At 37.3% G+C, this 11,915-nt stretch overlaps 5 protein-coding genes across 5 annotated transcripts; 1 reads left to right on the forward strand and 4 right to left on the reverse strand.

Annotated features, from left to right (window-relative positions):
- Positions 1-611: 611 nt before the first annotated feature.
- On the reverse strand, positions 612-4,535 carry C9374_011849 (uncharacterized protein; the record flags this gene model as incomplete). Its single annotated transcript, XM_044687550.1, has 1 exon — positions 612-4,535. The coding sequence occupies one exon, from the start codon at positions 4,533-4,535 to the stop codon at positions 612-614; it is 3,924 nt and encodes a 1,307-aa protein (XP_044542934.1).
- Positions 4,536-5,125: 590 nt separating this feature from the next.
- On the forward strand, positions 5,126-8,110 carry C9374_011850 (uncharacterized protein; the record flags this gene model as incomplete). The annotated part of the gene is made up of 1 exon (XM_044687551.1): positions 5,126-8,110. One exon carries the CDS (start codon positions 5,126-5,128, stop codon positions 8,108-8,110), a length of 2,985 nt encoding a protein of 994 aa, XP_044542935.1.
- A 96-nt stretch (positions 8,111-8,206) lies between these two features.
- C9374_011851 (uncharacterized protein) lies at positions 8,207-9,229 on the reverse strand (the record flags this gene model as incomplete). Its single annotated transcript, XM_044687552.1, has 1 exon — positions 8,207-9,229. The coding sequence occupies one exon, from the start codon at positions 9,227-9,229 to the stop codon at positions 8,207-8,209; it is 1,023 nt and encodes a 340-aa protein (XP_044542936.1).
- An 80-nt stretch (positions 9,230-9,309) lies between these two features.
- C9374_011852 (uncharacterized protein) lies at positions 9,310-10,158 on the reverse strand (the record flags this gene model as incomplete). Its single annotated transcript, XM_044687553.1, has 1 exon — positions 9,310-10,158. One exon carries the CDS (start codon positions 10,156-10,158, stop codon positions 9,310-9,312), a length of 849 nt encoding a protein of 282 aa, XP_044542937.1.
- Positions 10,159-10,413: 255 nt separating this feature from the next.
- On the reverse strand, positions 10,414-11,835 carry C9374_011853 (uncharacterized protein; the record flags this gene model as incomplete). Its single annotated transcript, XM_044687554.1, has 1 exon — positions 10,414-11,835. The coding sequence occupies one exon, from the start codon at positions 11,833-11,835 to the stop codon at positions 10,414-10,416; it is 1,422 nt and encodes a 473-aa protein (XP_044542938.1).
- Between the last annotated feature and the right edge of the window lie 80 nt (positions 11,836-11,915).

The following is an 11,915-nucleotide window of genomic DNA, read 5'->3' on the forward strand; positions in this document are numbered from 1 at the left end:
ATTGCTGCCATGTATTTCAAACTTGCGGACAATTTAGAGACAAGGAATAAACTCACTATGCATATACTAGCCACAACCGGGCCCCGAAAATCAATAGAAGCAAAGGATAGAACTCTTCGCAGGTGCAAGTTTCCTCGAAACTCTCAACACCTTAGTAACAAAACCCCCTGGGTCAGTGTTACAACTACACTCAAACAAACTTTTGACATAACTATGTCAAGAAAAAACGAATTCATAATCATCTTAAAATTGTGCAGTAATACAACTAGTTCAAGAATACATACCAGATATTTTCGTTCTTTTAAATTGGTAAGGGTGGGGCGGTGGGAGTACTAAGGATGCTGAAATCTTTGACATGATAGGGAGTGGATATTTCTGAATGATATCCAATAATGGTTGACTGCTGCTACTCATTGTTTATGCAATTTTTAAACTTGCTTAAACCAAAGAGCACAATTACCATTCTATTTATACTCAAAAAACTTTCATTGTAATCCTGGTTGACTTCGTAGCTTCGTTGTTTACAATATAAACTTTCGTAAGTCCCTGTCGGTCCTTACTACAATTTAATTAAACAACAGCTACTCGTTCAGAAACTTGAGTCTTACTAGCTAAAGACCCAGCTGTTGGGAGACATTTCTTTCGCCTGAGAATTCTGAACGAAAATATCTGTCAACAGCATTAGAAGACCAGTCACCTATGGCCTTAATTGCCGCTTCTGAGAACTTGGCGAAACTAGCTTCGGTTGCTCCACCAATACGCAGTGAGTGAGATGAATATTTCCCATCTTCTCCGATCCAAATTGCAATCTGTTTCAAAATCCATGAAACTTCCACTGTATTCATTTCATGAGAACCAGTGAAGAGATATTTACCTTGATCTCTTACTTCCAACAAACGTTTCAACCATCGTAAAGGACATAACGGAGAGCCTGTTGCCTCAATACAAGCCGTTCTTCCTCTTGGGTTATTCTTTGTCGTTCTGGCTGTGATTTTGAATCCAATCACTGGATGAGATACAAGCTTGATATCTTCAAGAAGTAGTCCTCCCAACTCAGAACCTCTGAACATGGTTCTAATACCAATTATCATTAAAGCTGTGTACATAACAAAGATCTTATTTGAGACAAAAGAGCTACCGACATCAATCCACTTCTTGATAAACTCAATACTCCACGGTGATCTTTCTCTCTCCGAGGCGACCATAGATAAATTACACATTCCAGAAATTAACTGTTCAACTTGCGGATGTGATGTAGGGTCTTCCACCATATACAATTTACATCTATTCCGAATCGCAAAACTTGCAGCTCTACAATTTGATCCTGAAGGAGTTTGCAAGAACAGATCTGTGAGGAATACTACAACAAGTTCAACAGAGGGAGGAGGAGTGAAACCGTTCTTTACAGCAAAATCTATCATTCTAAACCAATAACTGTCGTAATTATTACTTGTAGTGTCCTTAATATGACAGGGAATAATTAAACTTGCATAATGTCTCAAACTTTCCATCGACAATCGATTAACGTTGCCACGATTTTCCAAGATTTCTTGTGTGGTTCCACGTTTCCGCTCCGCGTGGGAACGAAATCTTGCCCAGATAAAACTAGTTGTTTTACCTGATACTTCTCTACGAGGTTCCACCACCACCTTGTTTTCCACACTGGATGCACTAAGACCATTTGAGCTTTGGATTCCAGGCAATGTTGTAGTACTCTTCCTACCAGGTTGAAGGGAACACAACACCAATTGATTACTGGCTCTTTCCACAAATGACTGAAAGCATCCGCCACTTCGGTTCGGGACGTTCTCATCCTTGTACAATAGGGTTCCACTTTGAAATTGTAATGGGAGGCGAATCGATCGAAACCTATTGAGACATTCAACTGCTGCTGAACTCGGTTGAATGCTTCTTGAGTGATCTCCCAATCTGTCGGATCTACTTCTTCTTTCATTCTGCTCAGTTGATCTGCTATTACATTCTCTGAGGAAGGAAGCCACTCCAACGACAACAGTTGAATATTGTTTTCGAAGATAATCCTCCAAATATCTCGAACAATCTTGTTCATAATCTCGCTCTTGGCTCTTCCTTTCTTTATGACATTTAAAGCCACCATCGAATCGGTGTAAATAATTAGATTCTTTTTGTGGAAATATTCTTTCCAATTCATTAAGGCAATCCAAATACTTTTCACTTCTAAAATATTGATATGAAGATCTCTTTCTGAATCTCTCCAAGTACCGTGTAATTTCAAATTTTCTTCTTTGAAAAAGGCTCCCCAACCAAGAGAGGACGCATCCGTCCAAAAATAATTCACAAGACTTGGGAATTGAAATAGTCTCCCATTCCAAAAATCTAAGTTGCCTAAAATCCATTTTAGGTTGTTGAGCACATCTTTGTCTCTTAATACAAAAGTGTGATCCCATCCACCCATTGACACTTGATTCATCACGTATGAATAAATAGGATTCAACATAACTTGAGCTGGTTGAAAACAATCTAAGTAAGCAACAACAACGCCCGTAATTCTGTACAGATCTTTGCATGTAATCTGTTGTGAATCTCTTGCTGAATCTAAAACCCATCGTATTCGACCTTTGATCTTCATGATCGTTGAATCTGTCATAAACAGTTTCTTCTGTTCTAAATCGATCAATATCCCTAAGAGTTGGAATTGTTTCATTGGTGTCAAAAAACTCTTTTTCTTTTCCATCACAATCCCTAGAGAGTGGCTTTCTTTCGAAACTGTCACTAAATTCCTTAGAGCTGTTACGAAATCTCCAAAATGTAGTAAACCAATATCGTCCAAATAATTTGACAAATGTAGAGTATTTGATTCCAAAAAGGATACAAATTGATTCATCACTTGTGTGAATATATACGGAGATCCATTCCATCCAAAGGGAAGTACTGTAAACTGATATATTTCTCCATCTACTTCTATTGCAAAATATTTGCGAGAATCTGGATGCACCTTTATCTGGTGATAACCACTCTTCATGTCGAACGAAGATCCATAAACGTTCGAACCATTTCTCGGTACAAATTCTAGAAACTTCTTGAGAGTCTTGTACTTGAATTTCTGAATTTGACAAAATCGATTGAGTGGTCGAAGATCTATTATTAAACGGAACGAATCTTTCTTCGGAACCAAACGATATCTTGCAATTACTTCTGCTTTGTCTGTCTTCTCTATGGCTCCAATTTCCTTTAACATAGCAATTTCCTTCCTGAACCATTCTTGCTCCTTTTTGGTCCACTTTGAAATATCGACTTTCCCATGATACCTCTGGAAGTTTTTGGAAGTAACAACCTTCACTCCTTCTTTCAACATTATGACCATCGCTTGTGGCGCTCCTCTTTTCTGCCATTCGTACCATTTGTTGGAAATGGAATGAATTGCAGCTTTCCTTTCCATTATTTCTTCTTGAGGAATGAAAAAACGAGTAGAGGGAACCATCTTTTTTATTCCTCTTGTCACAATTAGCTGCTAGATGGTTTGGACTCTGACAAATATGGCATAGTTTTGGCAATTTCGGTTTTTCCTTAACATTATTATTGTGGCCGTTACTATCTTCCTTATTGGAACTTTGCGCCTTATTCAACAAGTTGACATGATAATTATTGGCCTGCTCTTTCTTTTCTCCGTAATTGTATTTCCTTTTCATTTCTGCGATCTTATATGCTAGAGCAACGTCTCCAGTGTTCTCTTTCCACAATGGATTGTTATTAATTAAAGAGAGCTCGCTTGCTACTTTGGGATTCAGAGCTGTTAAATGCAAATTGAAACCTCTCTTCTCACAATTGGAAACTAATGTGCGGGCGTCTTCACAGTCTGGATGACGAAGTAAAATTTTCATTGCAGCCCTTGCTGTACTTTTCAAAGATTCATATTCCGCCAAAATAGCCTGACTTACTGTGGCAATTGGCTTGAAGGTTTTGTCAATATATTCATTAACATTACTTTCAATCCACAGCTTGACTAATAGATCATTTTGAGACTCGGCACCAATCCCAATTACAGGTTGTACATTGGAGTCCCTTTTTGCGAGGTTGGAAGAGAGAGAAGAGTTCTCTAATGAAACACCTGTTACGGGGATAGTAGCTCCATTGTCGGATTTGGACACTTGATTCAGAAGCAATTCGACAGAGCTTTTTAGCTTCTTTATCTCCTCGTGCAATCTTGCATTGTCTTCTTCAGCTTTTCTCTTTTTAGCTCCTGATATCATTACATCGGGATCATGACTTGTAAGAGGTTCAGCCTGACTAGCAGGTGGTTCATTAACAGAGCTTTTAAAGAATTGAGTTAACTCCTTTTCCATTCTGGTCGCAGATGCAGTATTAGAAAGTCCATCTGGATTCTCTTCTGGGAACGAATATGCTTCACCAAGTCTTTCCATTGCCTTCACTTTGGACCCGTAGACGATATTTAAAAAATCACATATATCCTCTACTAAGGATGCTGAAATCTTTGACATGATAGGGAGTGGATATTTCTGAATGATATCCAATAATGGTTGACTGCTGCTACTCATTGTTTATGCAATTTTTAAACTTGCTTAAACCAAAGAGCACAATTACCATTCTATTTATACTCAAAAAACTTTCATTGTAATCCTGGTTGACTTCGTAGCTTCGTTGTTTACAATATAAACTTTCGTAAGTCCCTGTCGGTCCTTACTACAATTTATGGAGTGCATGGCTGGTATTTCAAGTTGTTGAAATTCAGTATGTTTGCTTTGCCCTTGTTTATATTTTTTACTTTCTCGAAGACTTAATAAAAATCAGGACGACGTCAGCTCAGTGATGATTTTCAAGCAACTCTTCCCCAGGTTCCAACCTCAACTGGGATGCTCAGGCATTTCATGATTCCAACAAGTACTAGTGATATGTTTTACTTTTAATTTACTGAGGACTTTGTTACCTTTCAAAGAAGGCCAAGTACAAATTAAAATTTGTTTGAAAAAAATTGAGCGCTGAACCCAGCACATACTTGGAACTGATCTGGTTGTTCCCTCAACATAACAACTTGAGATCATACCAAACAATTCGTTATTATCACCATCATCATCGGCACAATTTTCTTGTTGTATTCATTCAATATCTTGTTCAAAGACAAACAGAGATGAGCAACAATGATGATCCTTCTCCGAACCACACAACCACGACTCCCGGCCATACTTGTCCACCAACAACAACAACAGGAAATAATGATAAACAATTAAATGTTCCCAATACGCGCTATCATCACCATCATCGAAGGCGATCAGGAAGCCAGCCTACTCTAACCACCACTTCCTATTTATCATCATCCAATCATTTCAGTCCTGCCTCTAACAACAATACGCTCACTCCTTTGGACATTGCTCGATTGACTTCATCCATGAGTAGCACAAGTTCATCATCATCTTCCTCCTCTGCTTCAGCAACATCTTCAACAACATCATCTTTTGGTCATAATGCATTTCCGCCGACATCTGTCAATCATCATTTACATTCTACAATCACTCATTCACTTTCTAATCCAAATCTTACCCTTCTTTATACAAACTCATCATCGACGAATAATCATTCTACAAAGGTTAATTCTCCTTCTGCTGTTTCCAATTCAAGTATTGTCACTCATTTAATACCTCCTTTATTTCTTACAAATCGACAACTCACTTCTCCTTCACCTCCTCCACAAATGAACCATTCAAATTCAAATATCATCAGTAACACTCCAAATTATTTTAAAAATTCACCTGCTTTTGGATCTTCATTACCCATGCCAAGAAAGAGACGAACAACATTGCAAAGAAATGGATCTAATTTCATCACAGATAATTTATTAGATTTATATTTAAAGAGTGGAGTAGGAACGAATAGTTTTGGAACAGCATTTCTTTCACAAGACAATACAGGATCGATAAGTCCAACAAGTTATGTGACAAGTTATGGTGGAGCTCCTACCATTCATGACAATTATTATGGTGGAGGCGTAGATCATTCTTCTCAAAGCCAACAATTTACATACCACACCAAAGTAGATATCATTGACGTGATTTATAGCGACATTGCCAATAATATTCACATGCCATACCAACAATATCAACTATTACTTCATAACCAACATTCTCAAAAACGAGCAAGTAATTCTCATTTGAATGGAGCATTACAAGATTCTATTTGGAATGAACCCATGTCACCAACAAAAAAGGGTCATTACGACGATCTATCATCGACTTCGTCCTCAACTACCACACCAAACTATTCGAATCAAAAAGGACCTCATCTGATTTATATTTTACGAGTAAGAAAAGGAAACATGTTTTCTCGATCATGGATATTAGAAAAGCGATATTCCCAGTTCAGCAAGTTACACAAAGCACTTGTGAAGGAGCACAAACAAAAAATGAAAAGCATTTCACAGAAAGGAGCAAGTGAATTGGAATTGCCCAAACTTCCACCAAAATTGTTAATTGGAAACTTCAAACCCGAAAATGTACAAAAAAGAAAGGAATCTCTTCAAACATATTTAGATTTAGTTTGTAAAGGAAACAGCGAGTTGGAATCTTATTTTTCATCTGAAGCTAAAGATAGCGAATACCTGAGCTATACATCGGTGATTGAATTTTTAAAGTTGGACATTGAAGAGACAGCACCTATTTACAAATTGTCGAATGATTTATTTCTATCAATATTTCAATTTTGCATATTTGAAGAAATATTTCCAGTTTTATCGCTCGTTTGCAAATGGTGGAATAGAATTATTTATCAATCCTTTAAATCTCTCGATATGGTCTATTGCAATGAAAATGTATTTTTCCTAAAGGTATCCGTGGCTATTGATACGATCGAAGATTTAAGCAATCTAATATTAAGATTTAATAATTTAGTGAATTTGAGACTCCATAGATTTTATGAATTGGACGACAAGAGATTGAACATAATTATCAAGAATTGCAGATATTTGGAAAATATTGAAATTGTAGATTGTGGTTTGATATTACCAACCATACCACTTTTTAGGTATCGCACAGTGACACTCACTGAATATACAACCATGAAGACTGTTGATTTTTCTAACAATAGAAAATTATATAATATTTTGTTTAAGAATGAAATGAATGAATTGGGACAACCCTCTCGATCCTCAAACAGCAGTAGCAATATCAATAACAATGGAAACCCTATCAGTTCCAGTCGAGTTAGAAACTCACTTTCATCATCCATATATCCAATTGGCCAATCATTGTTTCATTTAGATTTGACGAATACAGCGATTACCGATGACACACTTTGTGAAATTTTGAACAAATTGAATGGAGTATTACACACTCTCAATATTTCTCAATGTAAGAAATTAGTGAATCCTGTCATTGAGATGAGACATTTGGAAACTCTAGTAATGAGACATTGTACCAACGTTACCAAACCTATTCTCAAATGTAATGGATTACAATATTTAGATATCAGTTATACCAATATTAATGACGAGGCACTGTTTAATGGAATTGTTCAACAAAAGACAAGTGTTGACTTGTTAACATTACGAGCTAATTCCTGCCATCAATTGAGACAACCAAGATTACCAATTGGAATCCCACTTGAAGTCCAAGTTGATTCACCATTAACAATGATGAGTAATATTCCAACCATCATCACCATTCATGCCTTCTTCAAATTGTTCCGATTAGAAATGAGCGCATGCTGCAATTTGAAAGATCCTCAATTTGAATTTTCATCCAATTCTCAATTGCATTATGTAGATTTACGAATTACACCTGTCTCTTCCTCGATGTTAAGAACAGTTGAGGCATATATGAATTCTCGTATTGAACAAATCAAACAACAACAACAACAACCGTTACCCATTAATTTACCTTTTAGACCCAATTCACCACAGCAAGAAGCTCGATTAATTACCAGTGCAGTTGAGGCATTTGACGTTTTTCAACCACAATTAGATTTTGCAAATGCCTATCCAAATGCTGCCTCCACTGCTTCGTCATCGAGTACAACGACAAGTGTACGAGTGCAACCACCTCAACGAAGGCAATCCTTTGGTTCAGTAACACCGCGACATCACATAGTTTCCTCGAATGGCATTTTTGCATTACTTGCATGATTGTGTGGCTACCAATACATTGATTTTGACTCTGTCACAATAAATCTTACGGAATAAACACAAGTGCTGTATTTTCGAAGAATCACAAGTGTCTGACTACAATGAGGTCAGAACCATTTGTAACAACTTTTCCTTGTTCACCTTCAAAATACAACCTCCAATGACCACAAGTTTTGGATCGTGCGTGATTTTTGGATTGGTCTCTGGCTTTCGGTTCAAGCATTCAAGCATTTCAACATCAAATCGAACCATGGATGTAATGACCAAGTGTGCCAATGGTCTCTGGAAACTGATATGATCATCTGTGCAAGAATTGGTTTCTGTCGAGCATGATGGGGCATAAATTAAATAACCACCTGGTTTCATGAAGAAGCTGTAGTAGGAGGCTGCTCCTTGTGTGGTAATATACATGTCAATCTCATAAATGAAAAACAGAATTTGTTCAATCATGGACATTTTCTCCAATTCAACCACCATGACTTGAACCTCTTTTCCAACTCGTTCCTTAATTTGTGATACGTGTTCAGTTAAATATTGAGCAAGCTCTTCACAATTGTCAATAATATCCAAATTGTAGGATCCTTTTGGTTTCTTTTGAACTCCAATCAAAAAGATATCTTGATCTCGTTTATATTTGGGTGTGTATTGCAAATCTTTCAAATTCCAATTCTCAATAATAGAATCTCTAAATTGATACAAATAAGGTTCTCGATCTGTCAAACCATCATAGAGCATTTTCGAGTGATATCCAAACGAGAGTGATGAAAAACATGCTTGAATCGTTTCAGAATCTTGTTGTTGTGAATCACCATCCTTCGTATTCTTCTGTGCAGGACATGGATGATCCTGAATGGAATTTCCTCCACACAATGCCAATGGTTTTCCCAAAGTTAACATGGCCATCCATTCTGCACTCCATTTCTCAATCGTTTCTAAACCATACTTGTTGAGAGCACTTTGATGATGCACAAACGTTCCAACTTGTTTCAAATTTCTTTCATCGGTCATGAAGAGTGGTCGATCTGCTTTCATATTCAAAGTTTGCAACATGGTAAATGCAGGAATTAAATCTTCTAAAATACCATGTCCAAAATTAATGGGAACCCACACACGTTCCATGGTCACAACAGAATCCGTGTACCAAACAAAATCTCGAGAAAATTGAATGTTGGCAGTTGAACCCGAATCTTTAAATGTCATTATACTTGTTGTTGAATGGTATTTGTTGCAGCAGAGTTTGTTGTTGCAGCAGCACTTGATCCTTTTGAATTTTTTTCCTCTTCTTCTACAAATTCAATCATGGGTTCAATTTGAGGTGTAAAACAAAGCCAATCCCACGCTGTGTGACAAACGAGGTGTTGTTTGGTCGAATCAAAGAGTTGTGGATTTAAAATCCTTCTCTTTTCTGGATGACCAGTCTCTACAAATATATCTTTTCGTTTCACATTCTCCAATGTTAATTGTTGAACCAATTTCAAGGCATTATTCGAGTTCATAAATAATTTCCATTTTCCACTCGATGTTAAACAAATATTATTAAATTGACAAGATTTGTAAAGACCACCGTGAAGAGGCAATTTGTAATTATCTGTACTACACGATGCAAATGATTCTAATTTAAACGAGGGTGATCTTGTCAAAGATTGTTTCACTTGTTTGATGAGTGAGAGATTTCTCTGTAAAAATCCCTTTTGCAGAAAAGAATTGACATGTCGAACATTGATGTTGGGGAATCGTTTTTCAAAGGCATTCAAAATTGGAGTTGAAATGGTATTTGGTGTTTGTAGAAATTTCAAAAGTGGTTTTGGGATGGGTTTTAATGGTTGTCGTGTTGTTGTTGTTGATGTTGTTGTTACTTCTTTCGAGAGTGGTGTGGATGATACGACTTGAGAATAAATGGACGGACAAGGAGGAGAGGATGTTGTTGTGGTGCTAGAATGAGTCGTTGTTGTTGGAGTCCATTGTCCTAGATAGAGTAAGAAGAGAAGAATGGTGAGGATGGTGACGATGAAAAGGACGATGAGAGTACGTTTATGTCGTTGTATCATGTGAGAGTGGGAATGAGAGATTTTGATGGATGACTTTTTTTTGTTGTTGCGCTCGATGAGAACTTGCGAGGTCAGCGCTGTAACATGTTTGTAAACAACCACACTTGACCAACTTCATGTAGTTGGTTGTATTTCTTCGACCATCTCAAGAAAGTTGTGTATTTGAATGCTCCAAAACCTTGAAAGTAAGACTGACATCCATTCAAACCATAGAAAAGAACACGATTACCTGAGCCACTCTTATTTATTCATAATTCAGTTATGCCAAAGCTGATAAAAGTTTTGTGAACCTTGGCACTGAATGGCCTTAAGAGTCATTGAATGATCTATTTCAAGACCACCTGAATTTGTTATTGCTGATCGAACGTTCCAGCATTTCCAACCACTGAAAAGCACCACATAGTTGCTATTTTGAGTGTAATAAAAAGATGACGTGTATAAAAGTAGGCAAATGGTTGTGTTTGCTGGAACTGCTACATTTGTGGATGTCGAAAGATTTTCATTTGCATTTGAAATCGACCATAAATTTTTCCATGAAACCGACGAGACACGCTGCCTATTGTTGTCATCCGCATTAGGTGTTCCAATAAATACACTCGCTCCTTCATATCCAGAACTCCATCCAGATGTTCCCCCAAAGTAGAACGTAAAGGTTTTTGGCTGCGCAGTAGAGTTTTTGATGAAAAACATTCCAAGCATTGCTCTTGGATATTGATAACAATTTGAATTATTGTACACCACATGCTGCTCCTTATATAAAAAGGTTCCAGTACTTCCTTGCAAAAAGTGAATGCTTGGTGGAGTGTTGAAATTAATGTACTGATTGTTGAATGAATGTGTTCCACAAATAATATTCGCCATTTGATCTGCACCACTGTTGTACCATTGTCCCAAATGGTTAGTCAGACTGGCATTGTCACTGTAACAATCTTCCTGTCTTGACAGTACGCCGAATACAAAAGGCATTGAATCAGGATGTAAAAAGGGGTCAACATGTTTCAACAAAGATGAAGTTTGTTTCTTTTGTTGTCCTTGAGATCCCATTTCAAGGGCCTTCTTTTTCCAATATTCATTCTCCTCCATCAAGATTGCAATTTTACTTGACATGGACTCGACAAGCTTTCTAATTCTGGCCTCCATCATTACCAAATCTTTGTGTTGACTGGCACCTTCAATCGATACATCGTTAACATCTTTCTCCACAATTTCTTGTTCTAATATCAAGAAGAACCAAAAGTTTTCTTCATTAAGACTGTCATAGCACTCGAATTTCAAGTACAAGAGTGCTTTTGGGTTGGAGTAGTCTCTGGAGAGGCTTCCTTCTTTGTTAAGAGAGGTAAATTTGGTTGAATATGAAAAAGTGTTTTGGTTTTTGGGGCAGAAAAACATAAATCCGAGTTGTTGATGGCTGGAGGGGTCAGAAGGTTTGGTGAGCAAGTTCTTGCAGGAATTGAAAATAACTTTCATGGATTTCCCTTCCATATTATAAGATTCACACATCTCTAAAACACTGGCAACACTTTTGGTTCTTACAAAGAACAGTTTTCCTTCTTCCTTGTTGGTTAGGGTGAGAGTGAGACCTTGTTCTTGAGAGAAAGAGCACTCCACTTTGAAGGTGAGATCTTCATCCAGAGCGATATGTGATTCGAAGGTTTGTATGGGAGGGATGCCGACCATTTTTTTAACGTGAACACGGAATGAGTTTTGGTTGACTTGAATTCCCAATTCCGATTTGAACGTTCAACAACGAATTCCGA

This window comes from Naegleria lovaniensis (assembly GCF_003324165.1).
Source record: "Naegleria lovaniensis strain ATCC 30569 chromosome Unknown tig051, whole genome shotgun sequence".
NCBI lineage: Eukaryota > Heterolobosea > Eutetramitea > Acrasida > Naegleriidae > Naegleria > Naegleria lovaniensis.